We start from the raw sequence: 27,819 nt of genomic DNA on the forward strand, positions 1-27,819 counted from the left end.
CTCTTTTTGTTGGAGTGGTAGAGGACAACAGTTGGCTCATCTCTGTTGTCCAAAGATCAGCATTATTAATATTTGTAGTTCACTGTTCTCAGATATGTGCTCCTCAATTTTACCTAGATTGCCTCCTTCAATATGTGTCTACTTGTACTCTCATTTCATCAGCGGACTCCCTGCTCTGTAAATTCTGCCGTCTAAAATTTGGCACAGAGCATGCAAGACAGGACTTTTTGGGCTGTGGCACCTCAATTGTGGAATGCACTGCCTCTGAGGCTCACTTGGCTCTATCACTGTTTGACTTGTGAATGGTGAAAATATGCAAGGCTTTGGGGAAATTATTGTAAATTGGAAACTATACAGCCTGCTGTTGTTGTTTTTCCTGCTCGCCACCTTATTACTGTGGTTCTTCAATACTCTCATTGCAATATGACACCACGCTATCATACCTTCATTTTTACACTTCGAAAGTTATTCTGTTCAGGCCGTGATTGCTGTGCTAAACCTTCACTCAATTCCATACACAAACCCCCCCATAAAAATGCCAGTATCTGGCATCAGTTGGAAGTATGAAGGGGATGGTTACATCACAAAGAAGCAAATCTAATTGAGCACATTGCCAGCACTATAGTGCAACAAAAGCAGGACCAAAAAAACCATCGCCACCAAACTCCTGGCACCGATTGCTAATGAAGCAGTACAACTGCCCTGAAGCTTTTGCAAGTATTGAATGCAGGCAGGGCCAGCCCAATACATTTTGGCACCTGAGGCAAACCACAAAATGGCTCCCCCTCTCTGCCAGGGAAGGGTGAGTGAAGATCTACGTCAGGGAGCAGGGGAAGAATAAAGAACTACATTGGGATCTGCTTCCTCTGGGCTTCTGCTGCTTGAGGTGGTCGTCTCACCTTGCTTCATGGGCGAGCCAGTCCTGAATGTAGGATCACATATAAGCACCTAATAACACCAACAACACAAATAATCACGAAAGCACAATAAAAAGGATGTATAGAGGGACCCTTAATGTTTCTTCCATTGACTATTACATGTGCACCTTGTTCTTCCTCCCTAAGAACTCAGCACAACATACAGGGATTGTTCTATTTTACCTTATAATAACAACCTTGTGAAAGTCACTACCGTGGTACCTCAGGTTAAGTACTTAATTCGTTCCGGACATCCGTTCTTAACCTGAAACTGTTCTTAACCTGAAGCACCACTTTAGCTAATGGGGCCTCCCGCTGCCGCTGCGCCGGCGGAGCACAATTTCTGTTCTCATCCTGAAGCAAAGTTCTTAACCCAAGGTACTATTTCTGGGTTCGCGGAGTCTGTAACCTGAAGCGTATGTAACCCGAGGTACCACTGTACATCATTTTTGATTGGGGATTTCAACCTGGGCTACCCTAGTCCAAATCTAACCACCATATTGGCTATCCAGTCATCCAGTTCTCTGCATTGTTGCAACCCCTTTGGAACACTGGGTAGTGTTTTTCTGCAGGGACTGAATTAGAGGAGGAGTCACCCAAAGAGTGCTGAGCCACACACCCCTCTGAACCATAGTTTTCTCTCATCTTTGTACTGAGCTGCAAACTCATGGGGTAATTGCAATGAGAAGCCAATTTTATGCAGGAGAGAAAAATCCGCATAGAATTTCTCCAAAGAAGCCTTTAGACCTGTCCCTTATTCAAAGTCCTATATTCATTATTCCTTTTCCTCAAGTCAAAAACACTTGCAGAGATAATTATCCAGCCAATCATGCAATCAATGCACCATCAGGCAATCGCCCAGTTTGTCATTACCTGATTATAATCACTTTCCAAGTATGGATGCAGGAACAATTAACAGCCAGTTTTCTTCCAAAGTCTCAATTCCCAAACATGCAGACAAAAATAGTCCCATGGAGTACTCCTTCTTGTTGTAGTAGTAACATAAGCCATAGCAAACTGGCAGTGCAATCATGAGAACAGCATCAGTCTGCATGCTTGTGTGTCGGAATTGAAACACACAAAGCTTCATTCCGCTATTAATCTTTCAGGCTGAATTCTTTAACCTAAGACTGCCAGAATTTTAGGGTTCTAGATTCTGGTAGGTAGCTGTGTTGGTCTGATGCAGTCGAAATATATAAAGAAATAAAAAAATGTCCAGTAGCACCTTAGAGACCAACTAAGTTTGTTCCTGGTATAAGCTTTCGTGTGCATGTATAAACTAGAAAGCTTATACCAAGAACAAACTTAGTTGGGCTCGAAGGTGCTACTGGACAATTTTTTTTAGAATTTCTGAGGTCAGTTCAAATAAGCAATTGCTTATTTGTGATCTTGGTCATCTAGCACACAATCTGCAATGAAAAATGCTTGAGTTCATTTGCAGCTTTCTAGTTTAGGAAACCAAGATTAGTAAAGGGATGTGACAGTGGTATATAAAATGGGGTAGAAGAGAAACTAGATAGAGAAAAGTGTAATAATGCTCTCATAATGCTAGAACTCGGGGCCATCTGATGTAACTGAATGATAAAGGATCCGGGACATACAAAAGATGTACTTCATGCACACAGGACATAGCTAAATTGTGGAATAGATGCACAGATTCAAAGGCCGGTCAAGTTATTTTGACACTTAAGGCAGAAAATCCCACAAGTACCTCTCCCCTTCCTGACACGAAATGTATGGCAATCATAAATGAAGCAACTAATAATTTACTACCCCTTTCATTACACCACAAAAACAACTGTATGGAGCAGCGGCGTAGCGTGGGTTGTCAGCACCCGGGGCAAGGCAAGTAATTTGCACCCCCTAACCCGGGGCAAGGCAAGTAATTTGCGCCCCCTAACCCGGGGCAAGGCAAGTAATTTGCGCCCCCTAACCCGGGGCAAGGCAAGTAATTTGCGCCCCCTAACCCCTAACCTGCCGCCGCTGCCAGCTTCTTCTTGCTGCTGCCTGGGCTGGTCTGGTGTGGTTCTCTCCCGCACTCAGCGCTGCGCTGGGCGGCTGCTGCACTGTCCCTCCCCCAGATAGTCCCTCGCTCTCTCTCCGCACCGCACGCCTGGCACCCACCCCCTCCACAGTGGGCGGCGACCCAGTGGCTCGGATCGGATTTGCACAGCCAGCACTGCAGTGAGAGAGAGTGAGTGAGTGCGGCTGGCCCCCCCTGCACCCCCCACGCTACGCCACTGGTATGGAGAAACCTTCCCCCTACACCTAATTAGGGCTGGCCCAGATAAGGCAGCTTCTTATGTCCAGGCACACTGTAGGACGTTACCACTTGGAACTATTCTTCTGTAGCCACCCAGAAGTCAGATTAAAAATTTGGGTAGCTGGAACTACACCTTGAAAGGGAGCAAACTGAGTTTGTCCAAGAAGTCATTTGATTGGTCTGAATGTGCTGCCTATTCTAGGTGCTCTTAATTTGACATTAAAAAATGGGAGCGCCTGATCACCTCATCTGTCTCCTGAGAAATCTCTATGTGGGACAAGAAGCTACAGTTAGAACTGGATATGGAACAACTGATTGGTTCAAAATTGGGAAAGGAGTATGACAAGGCTGTATATTGTCTCCCTGCTTATTTAACTTATATGCAGAATTCATCATGCGAAAGGCTGGGCTGGATGAATCCCAAGCCGGAATTAAGATTGCCGGAAGAAATATCAACAACCTCAGATATGCAGATGACACAACCTTGATGGCAGAAAGTGAGGAGGAATTAAAGTACCTTTTCATGAGGGTGAAAGAGGAGAGCGCAAAATATGGTCTGAAGCTCAACATCAAAAAAACGAAGATCATGGCCACTGGGCCCATCACCTCCTGGCAAATAGAAGGGGAAGAAATGGAGGCAGTGAGAGATTTTACTTTCTTGGGCTTCATGATCACTGCAGATGGTGACAGCAGTCACAAAATTAAAAGATGCCTGCTTCTTGGGAGAAAAGCAATGACAAACCTAGACAGCATCTTAAAAAGCAGAGACATCACCTTGCCAACAAAGGTCCGTATAGTTAAAGCTATGGTTTTCCCAGTAGCGATGTATGGAAGTGAGAGCTGGACCATAAAGAAGGCTGATTGCCGAAGAATGGATGCTTTTGAATTATGGTGCTGGAGGAGACTCTTGAGAGTCCTATGGACTGCAAGAAGATCAAACCTATCCATTCTTAAGGAAATCAGCCCTGAGTGCTCACTGGAAGGACAGATCCTGAAGCCTAGGCTCCAATACTTTGGCTACCTCATGAGAAGAGAAGACTCCCTGGAAAAGACCCTGATGTTAGGAAAGATGGAGGGCACAAGGAGAAGGGGACGACAGAGGATGAGATGGTTGGATAGTGTTCTCGAAGCTACCAGCATGAGTTTGACCAAACTGCAGGTGGCAGTGGAAGACAGGAGTGCCTGGCGTGCTCTGGTCCATGGGGTCATGAAGAGTCGGACACGACTAAACGACTAAACAACAACGAGCCAAGACAGTGATGCCAGTGGCTGAGTAAATCTAGCTCAATGCCATGTGGATTAATTCAACAGCATGGTTGAGGTTTCCCCAAAGCTTTCCTGGAACATCAGTCCAATCTACCCTACAACAATACCTGTAGAGAAAGTGTGGTACAGTGGCCAAAGTGTTGGACTTTGACTGCAGAGAACAGGGTTCAAATTTCTGCTAGTCTTTGAAGCTGGCTAACCTTGAATAACCCTCAGCTTCACCTCCTTCACAGGGCAGTCATGAAAATAGGATGAGACAAGCCTGGGTACCTCTCCCCTCTTTGGAAAGCCAGGAGTCAAATGTGAAAAATATATCCAGAAGTATTTCTTCATAGCACCATTTATCATTATTGATAGTGGGGTGGCCCCATGCATGCATGATGCCCAGAGCAACTGCCCCCATTGTCCCTCCCCAAGAGACTGGTCTTCATCTTCAACCACAATGAACCCTAAGCAAATGCAGCCAGTTCAATATTTTCACTCCCATTCTCTTTTTTCCTCTTCACCCCATACTATTCGACTTTAGACCCGCATTATCCTGTAAAGTGCCATGCATAGTGATGGTGAAGACTCATTTGCCCAGTCAAGGATCCTAGAGTCTTATCTAAAGCGGTTGATGATGCAGTTTAGTATCCCAGCTCAATCATCCTTCCTTGAGTGTTTGCTGACCTGAATCCCAAGGCTCTGTGATCCCATTTCTTTTCCTCACATCCCCAGATTACTGTGTACTTGCTATGAAACTATAAGTTTTGTTCAACTTTGCCAAATGGCCACTTCGCACAACTGGCTAGTGTTTTCCCCTTATCCGCTAGATGTTCCACGGTCCACACTGCCATGCTTAGTTTTCTTTAGAAGAGAGAGTACAGTGGAGATGTAAGGAGTTAGCAAGAAGAAACTTTCTAAAGCACAGAATCTTTCTTTCTTTGTTTCTCCTTTTCTTGAACGTTGACACCTTGCGCTGTCTTCTTTCCTCGTCTTGCACCCTGGTTCACCAATGGAAGGGAGTCCAGTACAAGATATTGTGAATTACCTAGTGTGAATTTGCTGCGTTAAATTCATTTAACATGGTAGGTGGGTGATACAAAGAGATTTTTTTGTGGCTCTTGTGCATGCCTGCATGACTTTCTTCACTTTCTTTTGTTACCTGTTTAATTTGCCCTGAGCTTTGGGAATGATTTGTTGAATGGTGCAGGAATCTGAAGCTGGTGAGACACTCAAAGATCCCAACAGTGTTGAAGCTCAAGGCTTATCCCCTTGGATCCAGGGTGTAGAATTTTGAAACATTTCAAAAGTTCCAAAAGCATGCTTTCTTTTGAGCTTGCCTATTCTTTTAAAATAAACACGTTAAAAAAGATCCATTGGTGCAAGGCGACGGTGTCTCGCTCTCTACAGGGCTAAAAGAATGTCTCCAAGGAAAAGCCAAAGAGGAGCCTTCCCAACTCTGCTTACTCAGGTTACAGTTTTCCCCAGGAGAATGTGCAAAACCGCATTAGCCACTTTCAGCATCTAAACAAACACTCACTCTTCCCTCCCTTTCTCAACACACACCCCACAGACAAATGACTCTCTCTCTCTCTCTCAAACTGAGCTCTGAAACCGTGGAGAAGAAATTGCTCAAAGAAAAAATGGTAAAAAGGTTGCAGCAACAATGAATGGGATTTTTCTCATCGTTGGGAGACACTGGGATGAAATTGGTGTCCATTTGGACTTAAGTAAAGCCTAGAGACCTCATTTAGAAAGCCAGGAAAAACATGTAAGTCTCTTTTGTGGTTTATAATTTCCCTCCTTTCCCCAAGAGGGAGAGGGGATGTTTAGCACCAAGAACATTTTCGCATCTTGGCGCATTTTTGATAACCAAAGCTCTTTTTAGATTCATCTGGGGTGAAATCTTTATTTTCTTTTTTAAAAAACCCACCAACTGTAAAAACTTCTTTGTTTCATGGAGGAAAAGAGGGAGAATCATAATTTGCTTTTGAATATAGTGTTATTGATTTCCAGTTCCTTGGGGTTGAATTAAGGGTTGGAATGAATGTAATTTCCTTTATGGGTGAGAGGTAATCAACTAAATTAATTAACTTATCGCTAGAATTTGGAAATCTGATACCACCGGGTCAATAAATGGATTGATCTAACAACCCAGAAAATGTTCATTATACATACCTATCAAACAGTAGATTATTATTATTAATATTATTAAAATGGGTTTATTTCAGGAGACAATGAGATTGAAAGGTGGGGTGAAAGGTTAGAATCTTATTTAAATGTGTAACTCATAAAGTATACTGTGAATTTAATTGGATGTGGTTCTAGTATTAACAAGAGTAAGAATGAATTTTTGCATGCTCTCTAGCTCTTCAAAGCATCTTTTCTTTTAAAAAAGAAATGAAACAACCACAACTTCATAGTGTTCCATGTGTAGTTGCACCATAGATAAGCTATTATGACAACTGCACTTACATTTTCATCAGTTGTCTAATTATTCCTAGCATAGGGTATGGTTTTTCTATTGCCAGTATTTATTGGGTGACATTATCTGTGAGCCTCTACTATGAACCCAATGTATTGATCGTAGATGGCTACAATCAGTTCCACCCTAACTGATGTATGTGTGAACTTAGATATTCTCTTCCAGAGTTATGCAATCTCTTTCATTGAATCTTCTTTGCTGTTCTGTTGTACGGTCACACTGTTTGGAGAGATTCTTTTGGGACTCTTCATAGTATTCCTGGGCTTACACCAAATTGAATGGTATTATCTGTAAAACTGGCTAACTCATGGGTGAACTCTCAACTCCAAATTGTTTAGGAATATGTTTTATATCACCACGGCTCATATAAAAACTTTTGCTTCTCTCCACTGTGAACACTGTCTGTTTAACCACACTTTCTGCTTCAAGCTTTGTAACCAGTTATTGATCCCTAAGAGAACAGGACCTCCAATGCTATGACTGTTAAATCTTCTTAAGATTTTTTGCAAGGGATTATTATTATTATTATTATTATTATTATTATTATTATTATTATTTTACATTTCCCTCCCCAAAATCAAAGTGTATGCTGTCTGTTGGAGCACACATAGAATTCCAGGTTGATAAGGCAGGATTTCCTTTTCATTTACTTAAAAACAAACTGGAAGGAGACTATACCAGCAGAACACATAACCAGCAGAATAAAACAGCAATGCAGTTGTTTGCCGATGCCCCACTGATCCTTTTTGGCAAGGATTTAATTAACACATTTTTTGATATGTGTTATAAGCAGTGGCACACGAGACAGCCTTGCAATGGCAGAGCTGAGTTTATCTGGAAAGGTATGGTGTCAGGTGAGATGGTAGCATAGGAGCTCTGGGGTGGTGGCCCCCAGGTCACCACTACCGGCCCTGCTGGGAGGATGCCTCTGCCCACCCCCTCCCAAAGCCACTGCTGGTTACAGCCTTAACAGTGCTTCCTATTGCTTTGAGATAATGCACAATTGGCTGTGAACTTTGGATATACTGTTTGAGCACAATGGCTTAACCAGGGATTTTGTAAATGAGAATGTTGGCGAGAAATATAAATTTGATAAAGAGGCGTCTATAGCCAAAAGTAATAATATCAGAAAAGCCATTAATCTTATAGCAAAGAAGAAATAAGAATAAGGCATCAACGTTCACAATCTGTTTACCGAATGACAATGAGACATTCCTAAATTTTAGGGAGTCAGCATCTAATGCCTTCTGGGTCAAATTCAGCCGGCAGACGGTACCAAGTCCAACAACTGTTAACTTATGTTCCCTCTTCTCCTTGACCTTTTGCACGAATCAGGCAGCAAGAGGGGGGGGGGGGCAAAGGAATTATAGGTGTACAATGTACTCGCTGAAGGGCATTGCCAGCACATTTCACTGTGAGAATTTGAGTTTGGGGTTCTTGGCTTATCAGTCCTAACAGCTTCTTCGTAACGTTCTTTATCAGCAAGCTAGTTGTGAAACAATGTGCAACTGCCACATGAATGATGAACAAGAATTGTTCAAGTTTCAACTGCTGAAAGTTGAGTAAGCTAGAGATGATGGTAGATCAGCTGTTCTATCCCATGTTATCACATATTTTTTAGACAACTTTGTTCTGATCTCTGGTTTATTCTCCTGAGCTGCCAAATAATTCATTAGTAAATATTCTACACATTCCACTTTAGAATCCGAAAGTCCCGAACAGCCACACAATTTCATCTTCTGTGTCTATGGTTCACTTTAGAGGATGACAAATGCTTAGCCTGCGATGGGTTTTCAGAGGGAAAAGCTCTTAGAAGAGGCTGGCAGACCGAGATGATTGCTTCGTAATTTAGCATCAGGTTTCCCGGAAGGTTTCCGTGCTGGTGGTGGCTCTTGGAGATGGCAATCTAATTTCGTTATGGTGAATCAGCATGGAATAAGCAATTGCATTTGTATTTCATGCTCCCTCCCTCCCTCCCTCCAAGAAGTACTACAGAGTGGGTTTCCCTACAGCACAGGTGGGGAGTCTGTGGCCCTTCAGATGTTGCTGAACTCTCCCGTAATCCCTCACCACGGGGCAGGCTGACTGTGGCTTATGGGAGTTGGAGTCCAACACCATCTGGAGGGCCCACCAGAATTCCTTGGGCCTTGCTCAAAAGCAATTCAATTAAAGTGATTGTAGCTGGATAGGGAAAACAGGGTCTTCTATTCCCCCCCCCTGATAAGGCTATGGGATGATGTTCCAGAAGACATTCCATACCATACTTCCCTTCTAACTTGTCAAGACATTTATGAAACTTTTTGTAGGCTATTTGAGATTAGGCTATTTGGTTTTATGGTTTGGCTTTCGAATAAGATAATGCTGATGTTCAGTCCTATTTTTTTGGCTTATCGGGAGCACGTGGTTTTAAGGGTGTAAATAGAGATAGGCAACTCAGTCTATTTCTGGTCCATGTTATTTTTGCATGTGTTCATGAATAAGGATGTTCCACCCCACCCCAGTTCTACAGTAATTTGTGATAAAAAAATATTCATGAAAATTCATTTATAAAAACACATTTAAAAAGGATTTTCTCCCAAAATATGCATTTTTGAACATTATATCTTTTGAGTTGAGAACTAATTTAGGACATTCAGGAAGTATGAAAGCCAGTGGATAATTGAGTTTTGAGCTGCACATTAGTTTGGGAGGTGCAGACTGAGAACATACCTATCAAGAAAACCTGGTTTCTGCACCCTGCATAAATTAGGTATGGCAAGAATGACTGCTGATGTGTGCTTTTTTAGTGTAAACTCCATTGCATTCCATATTTAAAACCACCGCAAGAACTCTTACATGGAACCACCTCTTTCATCCTGAAAACACAACCATTGTTTGCAAACTTTATCCTTTAATTCCTTCAGTTCTCAACTTCAACCAAAACAAAGTCTTTTTAAACTGTATTGCTCACTTATAATCCTTCCCACTTCCATTCCATTCCTCCTCCTGCTGTTTCACCTACTTCCTTTGCATTTCCCAGTTGCACCCTCTCCCACTATCTAAATATAGCCAGATAAAATTGTTTTTTTAGTTACTGTAAACCCCAGGACACCTCACAGAACTCTGTATGCATGGGGGCCCTGCTGTCTCCGGGAACTACACACCCTTCTCTCCCTTCCTCTACTTTTGGTTCTGAGCTGGTAAGTTCTGATCAGCACTGGCAGGGGTTGGAAGGGAGATATGGGAGGAGATAGGAAATATGGAAGAGAGTGCCCAGACTGGGGTTGGAAAGAAACTTCACAAGTGAAACAGCCCTTCAATGGACAGAGAAGATTGAGTGCCATCTCAAGACAATTAAACAATTGCATTAACATTGAAGACAGCAAGAAGTGCTTAACTGTATGGATTAAACCACTCAGATTTCACATGGGGTAGAGCGAAAACAACAGTGTCCAAAAATTGAAAATCTAGTGAGTTTCCCCATTTTGCTACTCAAAAATTGTGCAGAATTTGTATCTTGTAAATGAAGTTTTACTGCAATGTTTCATGTACAAGTGCTTTTAGCCTTATGGACTTTTTCTTGATTATTTTGGCAGGCATGAAACATTAAGTCTCTGAGCTGCCAAATACTGTCAAATAATAAATCCCACTGTATACGGACTAGCTAATGCTGTCAGACGCTAAATGCCGCTGCACGTGAGTTATTAACTGCTGTCAAATAATGTATAGGATTACATATCCACTATCAATTACTGTCAGACATGAAATAAGGAACTCAAATACAACAGAAGATCCAATGTAGATATCAACTACTTGGAGCATATGCAGCAAATATTCAATCTCTCGGAGGATATCAAGAAAATATTTAACACAGGAGAAATGTCGGGGAGTGAATTTATATCATGTCAAAAAACACGATCATCGTGTTTTGTACTGAACCCAGGTGCCCCAGTCTAAAGATTTAAGGGGAACAGTACCTTCAGAGCACTTCCTTCCACTTGTCAACAAATCGCTGAATTCATTTTTAAATTGTATTGAAATTATGTTTTCGGTTATAAAAAATTTTATACTGCATTTTATTTTTGTGAGCCTCCCAGAGAACCTCTGTTATTGGGTGGCTGCATAAATGAAGCAAGTAAATTAATAAATTATTGGTGAGGGTTGGGAAGAGATCCTGAAATGTGAAAATGCAGGAAGCTGGAACAGACTTTTAGCCCAGCATCGTCTTCCCATTAGTGGCCAGAAAGTTCAAGGAAGCCCACCATCAGGCCATGAAGCTGGGAGGCCTCACCTGGTGTTGAGTTGCTTCCCAAGAACTACATCTTTCTTTAAAGGCACAGTGCTGATGAACATGGAAGTACCATAGAACTATGAGGCTTAGTAGACCTCTCCTCCTCCATGAAATTCTAACTTCCTCTTTCAAGTAATTTAAGCGACTGGCCATTATCACATCATGCAACAGCAAACTGATTATGTAATGCATTAAGAAGCATTTCCTTTTGTTTGTCAAGAATTGCCTACCAGTCAGTTTCAATGGATGATCCCTTCCACCCTAAGTTCTAGTATTATGGGATCGGGCATGTGCCTTCACCTCCTCCGGAAAGCTGCCCAGAAGGAAAAGATGGTTATCCACTTCTCCTGTGGCGTACAGAGAGAATACCGTTTCCTAGACCCTCTTGTATATTTAGCATAGAATATTATGTGTGTCGTGGGATGCGGGTGGCGCTGTGGATTAAACCACAGAGCCTAGGACTTGCCGATCAGAAGGTCGGCGGTTCGAATCCCCGCGACGGGGTGAGCTCCTATTGTTTGGTCCCAGCTCCTGCCCACCTAGCAGTTCGAAAGCACGTCAAAGTGCAAGTAGATAAATAGGTACCGCTCCGGCGGGAAGGTAAACGGTGTTTCCATGCGCTGCTCTGGTTCGCCAGAAGTGGCTTAGTCATTCTGGCCACATGACCCGGAAGCTGTACGCCGGCTCCCTCGGCTAAAAAAGCGAGATGAGCGCCGCAACCCCAGAGTCGGCCATGACTGGACCTAATGGTCAGGGGTCTCTTTACCTTTACCTATTATGTGTGTGGAAACCTATTTCCTTCATCTCTAACAGCAGGATCAAGGACCAAATGTTTCCTATTTTTTAAATAGGCATTCATTGTCTTCTTCCCCCACTTGACTAGAAGCTATCGTTGTCTCCATTACTTTTTCAGACCAAGGGCCACATTCCCATCTGAGCAACCTTCCATGCCAGTGGTAGTTGTGGCGGCGGCCGGGGGGGGGGGGGAGGAGGGATAACACCCACCCACATTTATTGTGTAGCAGTATTTGCAGATCAAGTACTTCTAGGGAGTACCTGATCTCAGACAAATCCACCACAGGAAAGATGCATCCTGGTTACTATGAAAAAAAGAAGGGCAAACTATGGCGATTCCAATGACTAGAAAATGAGAAAGATGCAGGAAAAGTGCACTAAAGGAGATGAGAAAACAGAAGCTTGTTAGAGTCACAGAGATTCCTATTACTTGGTGTCTAAACAACTCATCTGTCAATCAGAGCTTCACTCATTGGCGAAAACACTTAAAGATAGATCATCTCACAGAGATCTGCACATTTTGCTCCATAGCTTCCTTTGTAGGAGAGCTAAAGGCATACTTAACACACACACATGAAGACTGAGAGTCTGGGCCTCTGCTGGCAGTGGGCCTGGTACATTAGTACCTCCTGTATCTACCTCTCAGTGGTCCTGCTTGGCATAAAATGAGAAATTCTCCAGATAACTTAAATAGCAGCCCTGCTCTCCCTGTATAGCCTTTGAGTGCATATGGTCACTTGGCTGAAATGAGATGTTCTTCCACACATCCCGTAGGTGATTCTAGCAGCTTTTAAGTCATCCAGCACTCAGTACAGAGGCTACTCATGCTCTGCAAGAGATTACGCTACACACATACTCTTGAGATCAGCACAGCTATTGGTTCCTTCCATGGGAAGCTAAAAAGGCTCCCATTCCAGGTAACACCCAGGTATGCTGGGGAAGGGTAAGAGCTCTTTAAGCTGTAAACCTGGTCACATAATAATGACTAGGACTGGCATTATACACAACCCTACATCACTTCGCAGCACTGGGCATGAGGCTGTAAGTCTGCTAAATATTTTGGAAAGTTGTTTGTTCGCTATATATTTGGACACTGCTGAAGACATCGTAACCTAATTTTACATTATGGTTCCTGAGATACAGTTTGGATACAGTTGGATACCATTTTGATACAGTTGGGTACGGTTGGATACCATTTTAAATTAAGATGGTGGATGGAAACCTTCAAAACTGCCCTGGTTATTTGGTTTCTTAGAAATCCTGAGCAATGCTGGGTACAAGGCTCCTAGCGTATGTTATAATAGTGTATAACATATTGCCTGACAGGGCTCTTTGCATTAGACAAAAATGCACACTAAGGTTCTCAAGGTGCTAAATTCTGCATCCAGTATTAAATGACTAGATCCGTGTGGCAACTGGGAGGATTCTCAGAGCAAAATGACATAGTTGTGCATATGGTTAGGTTTTCAAAACCAAATTGTGACCCTTTTATGCTGGGCATGCTTTGACAGAAGCACCGCAGCTGCTAACAAGCTACTATTGGGCAGGTGCCTGCAACATTTGGCAAAGGGAGCAGAGCAGCAATTATACTATTCCCTCTGTGCTCTGCGGAGGAGTGCTATCAATCCATACATAATTCAAACTAGCTTTCCTTTGCCCCACTATCATTTGTCTCGAACAATGCGAACTGCAGTAAATCTCAACAGATTTCCTTGGTGGTTGTATTTGGAAGAGAATATATTCAGGGCTGATGTAATATGCACTTGAAGAAATATCAAAACAATGTGCCAAGGAAACCCAAATTTTGCATCCAGAGAACAACATCTCTAGGAAACTGTAGTCATTTTTTCTTTTTTTTTGAGGGTGTGTGCAATTTTTTCCCAAACTTCCACAATTCTTTGCCTTTTTATTTCCTGACTGATAGTTGCTTTGATACCATTTTTAATTGGTCTATATCTTAGGAACTTTATTCCTAGCCAATCAGAAATCCCATAGTGAACATGATGTCATGGTTAGCTTTTAATCTATGACAAAGTCAGTCAAGAATGAGGGCAATCTTCTTCGATCAGTATACAGTAATCCTGGGATTCAGAAGTCACCCACCTCTAAAGAGGGAAATCCCATTGAGAGCTCTTGATAGAACTACAATGACTTTGTTTAGCCACTTTTTAAAGCTATCTAAGTCACTGGGTATCACTTTTGGCAGTGTGTTCAATGGGACTTATTTGCACCTAAGTGTGTACAGTGGTTGCACCATTAATTATCCGTTGTGTGGAAAAGTACCTCATTTTATCTGTTCTGAATCTGTGCAGTTGAGGCTGCATCATATGCAACTGAGTCATTGTCCTTTACTGAGATCAATGGGGATCTTCCAAGAATACCTCTGGGGTATGAAAGTTAATTTGTGTGGCCATTTCTTTCTTTCTGACCGTTTTACACTTTACGGGAATTGTCTATAGTCTGGATAATATTTGAGGCTTCCCCTTTCTGCAATGAAAACTTTCCTTGGTTTTATTAAATTGTAAGCGAATGTGCACTTAACGAGAAACAATTCCTTCCTATGCCACATTAGCAACACTAAACCACTTTTTATGACTTTAAGATTTCAGTTGGTGTCCTTATCTAGTCATCTCCTCCTTTGCTTTGCTGTTCAGAAAGTGTTTCCCAACCGTGTGGCCAAACAGATAATAGCTTCACAGTGAATTTTGCAACGAGGAGTAAGTTCTGCTTATGAGAAGAATGCAAAAATGGCTGACTTGACATTGCTGGGAGCTAACAACTTCCGCCGCTTCACTCCCGAATCCTTGGTTGCCATTGAGAAACGCATTGTGGCCAAGAAAGCATGCAGAGACCCACCCCCTGCAGAGAAGCCACGCCCTCAGCTTGACCTACAGGTATTCCAGAAGCTGCCTGCCCTGTATGGAAACCCTCCTCTGGAGCTCATTGGAGAACCACTTGAGGATCTTGACCCCTACTATCATGATCATAAGGTGAAGAAATGTTTTGTGGCCCATAGGCTTTGGTAATATAATGAGAAGGGGGCGGGAACTGCATTATTGATTGGATTTATTTGAAAGAAACAAGGTGATCGTAGGAAGGTGGAGAGTTGTGTGCTTTTTAAATAATTCTAATAGAGCTTCATTAACATTGCAGATTTCCTTATGACAGTGTATTCTCCTTGATTTCTAGCGCAGCGTTGAGCAGACTTTAGCCTTAGCTGATAACTACAATCCTGGAGGGAGACTGAGAAGAATCCCCTATTGGCTGACAGGACTGTCGCATCACAATTCAGCTTCTCCAGTTAGCGCTGGTCAATCTGCAGTTATTCTACTAGGTTTTCATTCTCTTTCCTGTGCTTTTTGACAGTTCCACCCCTTCATTTTTTATATGTTGTAAGCTGCCGTGCACATGGTTTGAACTTTGGAAAGACGGCGTACAAATAAATGATTGATTGTCACATATCAGCCCCTAGAATCCTGCTAGCCCTTTAAGGGGAGCAAGTTAGGAAGACAGGGGAACCTGTTCCTCCAGCAGCTTTCACAGTCTCTCTCCTGCCTTTCATGAACACTCCTGACACCTCTTTTGTAGCCTACTTTTTAAAAAGACCTCCCAAATTCATTCCCCGTAATTGATATACTTAGGGACAGAGCGCATCATGTGATATTAGCATTAACTGACATAGAACAATGTTTCCAGTTAATGTATTTCCACCCACAGACATTTATGGTGTTGAACAAAGGGAAGGCCATCTTCCGATTTACAGCCACACGTGCTTTGTACATCTTTAGCCCTTTTCATCCAATCAGACGAATGGTAATTAAGCTTTTGGTACATTCATATCCTTTACGTGAAGAAGAAGTGCAAGAGCAACAGACCTCTCCTGTTCATTGTTCCTCAGCAAGTGCAATTCAGAGTATGCTGCCTCTGACCAGGAAACCTGCATTTATCTCTCATGGCTACTGGCTATTCATGAACCAATCCTCCATTCATTCATTTATCTATTTTATAGCCTTCTGATCCAGAGGCCACCTGCACATCACATGGCAATGGATCCCATTATGGTAGGGTTAACCAACAAGGTGGCCTCCAGATGTTTTGGACTTCAGGTCCCATCAGTCTCAGACAGCATGGCTAATGATCAAGATTGATGGGTACTGTAGCCCAACAACATCTGGAGAGCATAACATTGGCTAATCCTGCATTAAGTTGATGGTGTTTTTTTGTATATGTGTGTGTTTGTGTGTGTGTGTAAAGAATCCCTCTTTGTTGTTGTTGTTCAGGACAAATATGCATCTAACCAATTTCACTGGTTGGCCTTGAGTTCCAGTATTGAGAGAAATATCTTCTCTCCCAATGTCACACTGCTGCCATTCAGTCAAATTCTGTTGTAATTCAGGAAGAGAGATACGAGATGTATTCACACCTGGAACACAACTCCTTGTAAGGCAGTCTTCCCTAGGATGGTACGCTCCAGATTCTTTAGACCAGTGTTTCCCAACCTTGGGTCTCCAGCTGTTTTTGGACTATAACTCCCATCATCCCTAACTAGCAAGACCGGTCATCAGGGATGATGGGATTTGTAGTCCAAAAACAGCTGGAGACCCAATGTTAGGGAACACTGCTTTAGACTACAACTTCAATAATCCCCAGGGCCTTGGCTATGCTGGTGGGGCTGATGAAAACATCTAGATGGTACCATGTTGTGGAAGGCTGTCATAGGGTGTGTGAAAAGTTGTGCTACTTCTACAAACCTAATATTTTTATGGGGATAATATTAGCAGTTTGTGGATGCTCAACATTACGCCAAGGGAAGGGTGGGGGACCCCCCCCCCCACATTTGAAACTGAGAATCCGCAGCAAATGCTAGTGTAAAGTTTTTCAATTGTCATTTTCCTTAACTCCTGTTACTTACATTGTTCACTATGTTTATTATGGTCACTATTTTCACCAATTGCGTCTTCATGGCTCTTGCGGACGTGCAGTCAAATAGCAGTGAGACTTCCTCCACGAAGTATGTTGAGTAAGTAACTTTGGTGATATTGTTCCTTCTATTCCGACTATATTCTCCTAATACAGGACCTAAAAATGCAGAACACACTGTGGAAAAATGTGTCTTATGCAAGGATTAATTCATATGCTCCTCGTTTGAGTTTATTTCAAGCTTGGATGCCTTTATCTGGGGACTATTACACACAGCTAGGGATGTCAGAGAATGCTGAAGAAAATGGAAACAGGAGCAGAAATGGCTAATGTTCGCTTATTCAGTGCAGTGAATATGGTCAGTATTGAGTGCTGTTGCTGTTTTCAGTCCACAAACAATATGTAATGGAAAAGCAACTTCAACACTGATTTTAAATTCATAATCTAAAATCATGTATCCAACAAAGTAATATTCAAAATGCCCTCTGACCAAGCTGCTATCACTTTTTTTGTTGTTGTAGAAAATTGGTTTACTCTTAGTATGCCTTTGTTAAGGTCAACCCACAGTCTTTTCCTCTATATTTTAAAAAAGGAGTTATTACAGTTTATTAGTCCCTTATAATACCTCGAAACAGAAAAGGACCAAATATCACATGAATGCTCACATTCCATTACTCTATGGGGAGTTGGCAAATCGGCATACATTTAAAACTGAAAACATTGGGGTAAGCCAGAGGAATGTATCTTATGATTGTTACCTTACTTTATGTGTTGACCTTGTTTCCCTGTATACTTTCACTCCCCAGGTATACTTTCACGGCCATTTATTCCTTCGAATGTCTAATCAAGATATTGGCAAGAGGCTTTTGCTTGAATGAGTTCACCTTCCTTCGAGACCCATGGAACTGGCTGGATTTCAGTGTTATCGTGATGGCGTAAGCATCAGTGTTTGCTGCAATTAAATAATTTCCTTTCAAGAAATTGGACAGTGGTGGCTAAAAGGGACATTTAAAAACAACAACATAGCATGCACTTATTCCCCTTCCATGTTTAGAGTATTTACTATATTTTCCCATGTATAAGACTGTATCCCCCCCCCCCCCCAATTTTTTAAGTTTAAAATTGGAGGTCGTCTTATACACGGAATGTTGCAATTAATTATTTCTTACTTTTGGGCTCAAAAAATAGGAGTCGTCTTATGCATGGGGGCGTCTTATACATGGAAAAATGTTAGTCTTGACTCTGGTCTCTGAGCCTAAAAGAAGTTTGAATTCATTTCTGGGTAAAAAGCACATATAAAAGCTATTAGAGGAAGGAGAGAAAGCTCTTATCGAGGCAGCTGCCATTCATATCATCACGAAATGCTTTCTAGTCCTCTACATTTCGCTCATGAAGATTTTGTTGCACTGCCGTAAAACTTGGGATTCCCCCCAAATGCTGAAATAGTTATTCATCAGCTTCTCCAGCCTAATATTTTTGCAGACATTAGGACCAGAGATTGGCTTCTCAGGAAGTTGAATTCTGTTCCCCATTACTACATTCTGCACTCTCTGTATATTATGCCCGATTCCTCTCCATGCAGCGCCGGTACTAAAAGGACAGTGCTTTGAGAGCCTTGCCTGCAGGCAGCACTAACACACCATTAATTGCAAATGGCTCCTAATAGAGGATTGCAGGTCCCTGGAGGAAGCGTGTGTCTCGCTTCCATCCTGTTTGGGACTCAGCAGGCAGAGAGCTGATCCAATCCCCTGGTCCACTCTCCTCTGAAGATAAGATACTTCTTCGCTGAGGGTTTTTGACTCCCATGTTGCTTAAGGTGTTAGAACTGCCCATTCTACCACATATTTTGCAATCGTTGGCCCCAAAATGTGTGGTAAAATTATCCTCCTCACCCTTGCCTTGCTGAGGTGGTGCAAGTGACCACACTACTCTGCAGTAGGGGATTGGCAAATCTGTTAATTTTAGCTTCTCTCAAAATGCCATTGATAACTTTCCCCAGAGCTGTACTTTTGTGCTGAGAAACTGTTTCATGTTCAGACTTCTGACTGTGGAACCATATTGTAGTTTAAGCCCAGAAGCTCTGCTGAGGGGAATAAAAATCTGCTCATAGTCCCTCAGCCTGAGGTAAAGTTCTGAGCCTAATACCTAGACGGTGCCATGATTGGCCAGGAAGTGCCCAGAAATCTTTGGAAAGAGATGTGGAAGTAACAATATTCCTTTATAAATCTGAGGTAAAAGGCCACCATTTGAGCCGAATACCTAAAATAGAAGACGGCCCAGGAAATGTCCCAAGCTCTTGAGAGGAACGCTGGGGTAGAAAAGTAAAAAATACATCAGTAAAATAGTCACATGTCGCTTGAATACACTGAGATAAAGGCCAATGTCTATGGATAGGCCTCTGTGTAGGCCTGAAGGAAAACCAAAGTTCTGGTCTTGGCTAATACAAGCATGGAAGATTGCCTAGATGTCTTGTTTTGAAGGAAGGGGTGGCCGTGGGGAGAGGAAAATATGAAACAAAACCAAAATCAGGCCCCAAAGGCTACCTCCTGCTATAGGCCTCAGCCTGAAGTAAGAGCCCCTCAAAAAAAAGAAAAGAAAAGAAAAGAAAAAGGCTCATGTAATGATTACAGTGGTACCTTGGTTTGCATACGCTTTGGATTGCAAAAACGTCAAACCCAGAAGTGCGTATCCCGGTTTGCAACCTTTTTTTGGATTACAACCCATTTTTTTGGGATTATGAACAAAGAATTTTGGAGCACCTTCGGCAAAAGCGCGCCTTGGGTTACAACCTGTTTTGGTTTACAAACAGACCTCCGGAATGGATTATGGTTGTAAACCAAGGTACCACTGTATTTACAAACATTTAGCAAAAATGAAACTAGCTCTGGCTAGGCCGAGTCAAATCTTTCCTACCACCCTTCTCACTATATTTGCACTTCCAAACTGATTGTTGCTAATTAATATTAATTAATTTTAAATTAAAATTGATTTTAATTTTAAATTAATATTATACAGTGGTACCTCGGGTTACATACGCTTCAGGTTACAGACTCCGCTAACCCAGAAATAGTGCTTCAGGTTAAGAACTTTGCTTCAGGATAAGAACAGAAATTGTGCTCCGGTGGTGTGGCGGCAGCAGGAGGTCCCATAGGCTAAAGTGGTGCTTCAGGTTAAGAACAGTTTCAGGTTAAGAACAGATCTCTGGAATGAATTAAGTACTTAACCCGAGGTACCACTGTATTATATAATATATATATTGTTGTATATACAACAAAGGTCCTTCCGGATCTTTGTTGCATATACAGTGATGCCTCGCAAGACGAAATTAATTCGTTCCGCGAGTTTTTTCGTCTTGCGGTTTTTTTCGTCTTGCGAAGCACGGTGTCGGAAAAGTTTTGGAAAAGCTTCAAAAATCACCAAAGTCTTCAAAAACCTCAAAAAAGGCTACCACACCACGTGCTATGAGTTGCTCCTCGAAGTCAAGTCGCAACTGTATTAACGGTTTTAAGAAAAAGGAAACAAACTTGCAAGACGTTTCCGCCTTGCGAAGCAAGCCCATAGCGAAAACCGTCTTGCGAAGCAACTCAAAAAACGGAAAACCCTTTCGTTTTGCGAGTTTCCCGTCTTGCGAGGCATTCGTCTTGCGAGGTACCACTGTACAGTGCTTTGCACGGTAGAGTTGCTAAGGCTGTAGACCAGCTCCTGGATTTTAAGCCTGCATTGCAGGGGGTTGGACTAGATGACCCTGAGAGCCCTTTCCAACACTACAGTTCCATGATTCTAAGGGCTGTCCCTCTGCTTCTGCCAGGCCACTGGTTTTCTGGACAGTGAGAAAGAACTTAATGTCCCCCACCCTACTTGCTGATATCAGACTCCATGGGGGGGGGGGCGGTCCATGTACCAGCCCTTTAGAGGGCATTTTAGTCCTGGGCAGGTGGCAGCGCCACTTCTTCTTCTTCTTTTTTTAAAAAATATTTTATTAAGGATTTTCTTGTTTTACAGAAGTAGGTGTAATGCCTCGTATTTTTTCTTTCATGTAACATTTTTACAAATCCGTTTCATTTGTTGAGGCATTAGGGGGAGAAGAAAAAAGAAAAGAAAAAGAAAAAAAGAAAGGGGGGTGGAGGGAGGGAAGATGGGTGGAGGTGGGGTCGGGTGGCGGTGTTTCTATTATGCTTAATGTATGTAGAGTTTGGTGTCAGCGTTGCTTGTGCTGTTCACTTGTGTTCCTTTGGTGGTGAGAGAGGTTGGGGTTGGCCTAGGGTGTTAGGGTGTGATTGTTTGTTTGTGATGGGCTGTGGTGATCTTTGTTTTCGTGTGTGAGTGGGGTGGGTGGGTGTTTTGGATCAGGTTAGCCATATTGATTTGTATGCCGTTGGTGGATTATTGTCATTGTCCTGTTGGGCTGTGTATGTGATAAAGGGGAAGGCGTCTTCTTCTGTTCGTCCCCGTGTCAGTTTCAGTTTATTAGTTAATTTTTCTAGTAGGGCTGTTTCCCATACTATTTGGTACCATTGGTCCATGCTTACTCCTGACAGGTCTCTCCAGTGTCTGGTTATGGTGTTTCTGGCTGCTGAAAGTAGGTGGGTTATGAGTTCTTTGTGATGAGCAGCGCCACTTCTGAATGGCAACAAATTGTACCTGCAGTGGCCATGTGATCAACTGCGGTGTTCATTTACCTAGAATGTAAGGCCTCCCCAAGTTATACACCTATAGGTCAGGGCATGGATTTGGGGGTAAATGGAAGATGCCAAGCAGCCGCTGTAAAATGGAAGCCGGGCTCTGCTTCCATTTAAGAGCAGCATAGCTGCCCACTGCCATTAAAATGCCTTTCATGGGCACAGCGAGGAGTATGTTGAGCAGAGCTACAGTTGGATCAGGCTAATAATAATAATAATAATAATAATAATAATAATAATAATTTATTATTTATTATTTATACCCCACCCATCTGGCTGGGCTTCCCCAGCCACTCTGGACGGCTTCCAACAAAATATTAAAATATAGTAATGCATGAAAAGCTTCCCTAAACAGGGCTGTCTTCAGATGTCTTCTAAAAGTCTGGTAGTTGTTGTTCTCTTTGACATCTGGTGGGAGGGCGTTCCACAGGGCAGGTGCCACTACTGAGAAGGCTGGTTAGGGGATCAGTGTTGCTGCTGTAACCCCTCCCCAAAGTTTGTATTTTTTAAAAACTTATTTCACATTTTGATTTTACAGACTTTTGGGAGAGTTTATTGATATGGGCGGTGTTTCTGTCCTTCGGATGTTCCGGGTGCTGAGAGCTTTAAAAACCGTTTCCATTATCCCAGGTATGAAAAATCTCTGAATTCTTTCTGACAGCAATCAGGTTGCATTTGCCCTTGCAAAGTTCAAATCTATGTGTCAATGGCACATCAGATGCATATATTTCAATGGTATTCATTTATCAGAGACAATCGTGTTGCAGCTGTTCCTTTGGGCGGCACATATAGGAAGGCTTGCTAGCTTTTTGTCTGGATGAATTGCTATAGCTGTTGTTTTCCAGGCTTGAGCCTCACCCCATGCCCAGTTCTCTAGAAGTGAATCTTTAGGTTAGGAATGATGCATCTTGAGGCTCGTGCATATGCATCAATGCACCTAGATGCATTTTTGTTATTGTAATGCATTTCAAATCGCTTTTAATGTTGTGTTTTAAATGGTTGTAACCTGCCCTGGGACCTAAGGGTGAAGGATGACTAAATATTATATAATAATAATATAATAATCTTATAATGCACCCTGTGACCTTTGGGCAGGTAATAAATGTTGGGCATGCCCAGCCATTTCACATGCTGCACCTGCCGATGTTTATTTTGAACTGTTCATATATTAAAAGATTAGTGTTTCCTTAGAATATCAATAATGAAAAGGAAAAACACTCTACTTTTAAATTAGTGTAGCAAGAGAGGCAATCTGAATGTTTAATACAGGAAGCATTGTGTAATAGTGGGGGACAAAACTGGACTTGACATGATTCTTTCTTAGGTAGACATAAAATATGTTCACAAGTGTACCTATTTTTATCTGTGAAATACTAGAATACCGTACATAAATATACATGTATCCTGTACTGTGTTGCAAGTTGCTGGTAAACTGAGATGCTTCCAAACAGGGGCTTAATTTGCAAATGGGGTATTGGCAACTGTTTGTTGTTGGGTTGTTGTTTTTTGCTTACTGGATTTCCCCCGGAAAGGGAAAATCTGGAATGAATGGGAGAATTATGGGTTAGCCAATGACATTATGCAAACACTGGGGGGGGGGGGGGGGAAACAGCCCTGCATGCATGAGGAGCATGCTGGGGATGGGGAAGAACCCGAAACTTTCATGAGGACAAAATAAAAACCTATCGTATTTTTCTGTTCACTTCAATGTGGGTGGGTGAGGGAGCTGATTTTGAAAACACCCCTAAAATGTTGTTTTGAAAACTTCCAAATGCAGGTGTCCCGTAGGTTATCTTCCCTAAGCGGATGAAATACCTTCATCATTTGAAGGTGTTAAAAAATAATAATAATAAAAATGTTAGCTTGCTGTACCACCTGTAGAGAAAATCAATTGCTTCATGTCCTGTTGCAAACAGTTATGGTTAGTGATTGTTCATTTGATATTATTTTTATACAAAGCAAAACATGCTGGCTGGCTGCCCATTTACAAATCATACAAACTGTGCTGAAAATTCAAGCCCACTGATTACAGATCCGGATGCTGTATAGGTTTGCTCCCAACAATGAACAGATTTTCTCTGTTCCATCCATCTGTTGTTTTTATTTATTAAATGGAGCACATAAAACAATTTACTAAGTGCTGCACACAGAATATTTAGGAAAGCGTGGGTTTATTTGCACTACATTCCACTATGTTTCACTTTGAGTTTACCTCAGATAAGTTCTAAAATTAGTATCAGAACTGGTGTATGCTTGTATCGTGCATTGGTGTTTGACACAGTTTTCACTTAACAGTGAATGTGCATTGATTAAATGCAACATATATGCATATTGATTATATCAGCACAATCTGAATCAAATATATTGCTGTAATTTAGGGGGCAACCCAAACCCCTTATGGGTACTACAGGGGCAGCGCTTAATGGATGCAAGCTGTAAATCATAGCAAATTGTGTATTTGCAGCAATCTGAACAATATCCAGAGTTCAGAAATGAAAGGATGACAATTTGTTAATGCACAGTGAGTAATTTTGGTTGGAGAAAATTAAGCAATGACACGTTTAATGTGGCAAATTATAAGCAGTCTAGTCATTCATCCCATCGATAGAAGAAAACAAGGACATGAATGGACTTTTTGCTATCAGTGTCAAGGCACAATCCTGGGCATCTAATCACATTGCTTAATCATTTTAGTTATTAAAAACAGACCGCTAATGCCTATAGATCACTTACTATCCTGCACAGCAATTTCTGCTTTCAGAGTGGATATGACACACCAAATTTGTGTTTATTTTTTTTAAAAAAGCTAGCAGTTTTGTACTCAGCTATTGCTTAGGAATTCTAAGAAACAAAAAAATAATTTTGAAATCAGTGGGTAAAATCAGTGCAATTTTGAAAAGTTCAGTCTGCCATCTTGATTCAAAATGGTCACCAACTATATCCAAACATAGACGAAAATGTGCTTCTTGATCTCAGAAACCATCATGCAAAAACTGGTTTCAAAATTTTTAGAGGTGTCCAAATGCATAGTGAGCAGACAAGCAACTTTCCAAAATATATAGTAGACAGTGAATGAACAACATTGGGTACATGTCAACATATATAGGCATATTTCAGACAATAAAGATGGACATGGCAGTGTATTACATTTTACTATTATTAGCAGCTTCTTTTTTAGTTCAAGGGTTTAAATAATGTTTTTGAGAAGCATACTTGCTGCTACTTTATTCCCTTAAAAGATACCTCTTGTCCCCTCAAAACATACATGTTTTGAAACTGAGCTGCTGGAAATTTGCTCAGACAACCCTGCCTTCCCCCAAGTGGTATCCATAATACATTTTCTTTCTATTTATTTTTATCAAATCTACCAAAAATAGTTCATCACACAGATGAATGAGTGGCAAAACTAACTCTAGGTCAATTTGGGCATTCCAAATTGTTCTGCAGGTACTTTGATTTTGAATTTAATATGTCATTCATTTCCCCCCTCTGCAGGTCTGAAAGTCATTGTAGGTGCCCTAATCCAGTCTGTTAAGAAACTTGCAGATGTTATGATCCTGACTGTTTTCTGCCTGAGTGTGTTTGCCCTCATTGGTCTTCAACTCTTTAAAGGACATTTGAGACACAAATGTGTCAAGAACTACACGGAATATATCAGCCAGAGCATATCCAATGAAACATCCTTTTCATCTAAACAGAACTTGACTCCGTATGAGAATTTTACCAATAGCCCAGGTAAATGCTGTCCTCAGATCTTTGCAAAATAATGGATTTATTCCATCTTCTGTCTCCAGGTTTGAAATGGGCTCTAGCAAACAAAACACACGAGTCTGCCACTTCAGACTGTTACTCCTAAGAATAGTGAGATTTATAAGTATCAGATAAGTGCTTTGGTAGGTTTGCCATGTGGGTGGCATTGGGATAAATCCTTTTTGGATTATTGCAATCTTACTTTCAAACTCCCAAGTGTGCTTCCATGAGTGGTGTGATTGTAACTGAACCCCGTGCCTTAACTTGCACAGGATGAGAGTCCAAGGAATTGAGGTGGTAACTGATCAAGTACTAAGTCTCACTGACAAATTAAAAATGAACAAATCACCAAGTCCTGGTTGCATCCACCGAAGAGTTCTTTAACAATTCCTACGTAAAAAGGCTATTGTCTAACAAAAATAAGAACATAAGAAGGAGGCCCCTGCTCAGTGGAGAATGTTGGGCCTTCAAATTTCAGTGGTGTGATGCCGAAATTCAGCATCCCCCGCCTCTTGCCTTCCATTCTAAATCATTATTGCAGCACCCTCTCGGCTCAATAGCCAGTGTGGGTAAACCTGTCATGCTCCCCTAAATTTGCCTCTGCCATGCTGGATCAGGCAAAAGGGCCATCAAGTCCAACGCTCCGTTCTCACAGTGGCTCACTGTGTAACTCTAAGTGGCTCACTAAGTGTAACTCTGACACCCAGCAACTAGTATTTACAGGCACAGTGTGCCTCCAACAGTGGAGGTAGAACATAACCTCATGGCTAGTAGCCATCAAAAAGACTTAACCTCCATGAATTGATCTAATTCTCTGTTTAAGTCATCCAGGTCGTGGTCATCACTACATCTAGTGGGTGGGAATACCATAGGTTAAACTATGTGTGAAGAAGTATTTGTTTTGCCCTGCCTAGAATCTCCTAATGTTCAGCTTCACTGGACAGGATGCTAGTCATCCAAATGTGCAGCAGTTGTGTAAAAGGCAAAATCCAGTATCATAATGCCATTATTCAAATCCGTGGCGTGACCACACTGGTAACCATATTGTGCACAAATGATGCCGTCCCCCTTGCTGTCCCCACTGAAGCCTCGCTTCCTGGGGTTGCATGGCTGCAGCTTCCAAGTTCTGACAATATTGCATGGAGGCAGTGGTGTTGTTGCCAGTTTTCCTTAAAATTAGCTCCAAAATGTCCTTGTGATTTTGCCAAAGCTCGACAACTTAACACCATTGGCCAAAAAAGTTCAATAACTTTTGTGTCCAGATTTTCACTTTTTGAAATATGGCAACCCTAGTTTAGTTTAGTGCATGAGCAACAGGAAACCTTGGGCTCAATCACTCTTCCTTCCCCTCCCCTCCTTTAGCACAGATGTGATTAGAAGCACCCACTTCTGGTTTTAAACTAAACCGTTTCACATTATATCAGAACTGGAGGAACAGTGGTTAGTTTAAACCGTGGTTTGTTGATGAGCCAGGTCGATAACCATGGGTTTTGACAAAACGACTGGCTGTTTTAGAACCTCTACTTATCTGGAACCATATTTATCCTTGACTCTTTTGTTGCAGTGAATTACATACATAAGAATGACACTGAAGATTATTTATTGTGCAGCAATGCTTCAGATGGTGGGTAAGTTTACATAATACCTGTTATGAGTGTGTTTAATATCTGTTATTCACTCCGAATATTTATTTACTTTCTGCTTACTTACCTCCCCTCCTCCCAAAACTGTGGCCCAAATTCTCAAATTCAATTTTTGTGTGTTCAAAGTAAAATGTGATCTTCTCATCATTTTTGCATGTGGAACATTGTGAATGTGCCCCTGTGTGGTGAGATCTGAAATTTACCATTTTCAGTTTGAAGCTGCAGTTCTATTGCAAGGGTGGGGAACGATTTCCAGCCCAAGGGCCACAAATTCCATTCTGTCCAACCTACTGGGAGCCACAGCTCTGCTGAATGTAGGAGCCATGTTTTTGAAAGAAAAAAAATATTCACATATTTTCAAGTCTCTCCATATACAGTGGTACCTCGGGTTAAGTACTTAATTCGTTCCGGAGGTCAGTTCTTAACCTGAAGCACCACTTTAGCTAATGGGGCCTCCTGCTGCCGGTGTGCCGGCGCTGCACAATTTCTGTACTCATCCTGAAGCAAAGTTCTTAACCCGAGGTACTATTTCTGGGTTCGCGGAGTCTGTAACCTGAAGCGTATGTAACCTGAAGCGTATGTAACCCGAGGTACCACTATATTGGCAGAACTTTCTCTTCATACTTAAATGCTGGAGAATTTTACCACTGAAATACAGTTGTTATTTGCAGTTCCTGCCCGCCGAAATACGTATGTCTGAAGGTTGGAGAAAATCCTGACTTTGGGTACACAAGCTTTGATACGTTTGGCTGGGCCTTCCTTTCCCTGTTCCGCCTCATGACGCAGGATTACTGGGAACGCCTCTATCAACAGGTATATGCTTCAATTCTTTTGAAACAAATTGCATGG

General features: G+C 41.9%; 1 protein-coding gene and 1 long non-coding RNA gene across 8 annotated transcripts in view; one reads left to right on the forward strand and one right to left on the reverse strand.

Moving 5' to 3' along the window:
• Positions 1 to 19,480, reverse strand: part of LOC308459194 — a 36,670-nt gene extending 17,190 nt beyond the window's left edge. The window contains exons 1-3 of one of the 4 annotated variants that reach the window (XR_013977883.1): positions 19,158 to 19,480; positions 17,662 to 17,850; positions 16,891 to 17,057 (exon numbers count right to left, since the gene is read on the reverse strand). This is a non-coding gene — a long non-coding RNA (uncharacterized lncRNA). Of the gene's footprint in view, positions 1 to 16,839; positions 17,058 to 17,656; positions 17,851 to 18,790; positions 18,895 to 19,157 lie in introns of those variants that run through there. The other 3 variants (XR_013977884.1, XR_013977885.1, XR_013977886.1) reach the window with 3 other exon arrangements.
• Positions 19,030 to 27,819, forward strand: part of LOC308459006 (sodium channel protein type 5 subunit alpha-like) — a 35,597-nt gene continuing 26,807 nt past the window's right edge. For 3 of the 4 annotated variants that reach the window (XM_080973966.1, XM_080973969.1, XM_080973968.1), the window contains exons 1-5: positions 19,030 to 19,129; positions 22,116 to 22,207; positions 25,073 to 25,312; positions 26,892 to 26,955; positions 27,642 to 27,783. In XM_080973966.1, the coding sequence (XP_080830092.1) occupies positions 22,138 to 22,207; positions 25,073 to 25,312; positions 26,892 to 26,955; positions 27,642 to 27,783 (516 nt within the window). In that variant the 5' untranslated portion in view covers positions 19,030 to 19,129; positions 22,116 to 22,137. Of the gene's footprint in view, positions 19,130 to 19,189; positions 19,220 to 22,115; positions 22,208 to 25,072; positions 25,313 to 26,891; positions 26,956 to 27,641; positions 27,784 to 27,819 lie in introns of those variants that run through there. The other variant, XM_080973967.1, reaches the window with a different exon arrangement.

Source organism: Podarcis pityusensis (genome assembly GCF_964106645.2).
Source record: "Podarcis pityusensis genome assembly, chromosome: 12".
NCBI lineage: Eukaryota > Metazoa > Chordata > Lepidosauria > Squamata > Lacertidae > Podarcis > Podarcis pityusensis.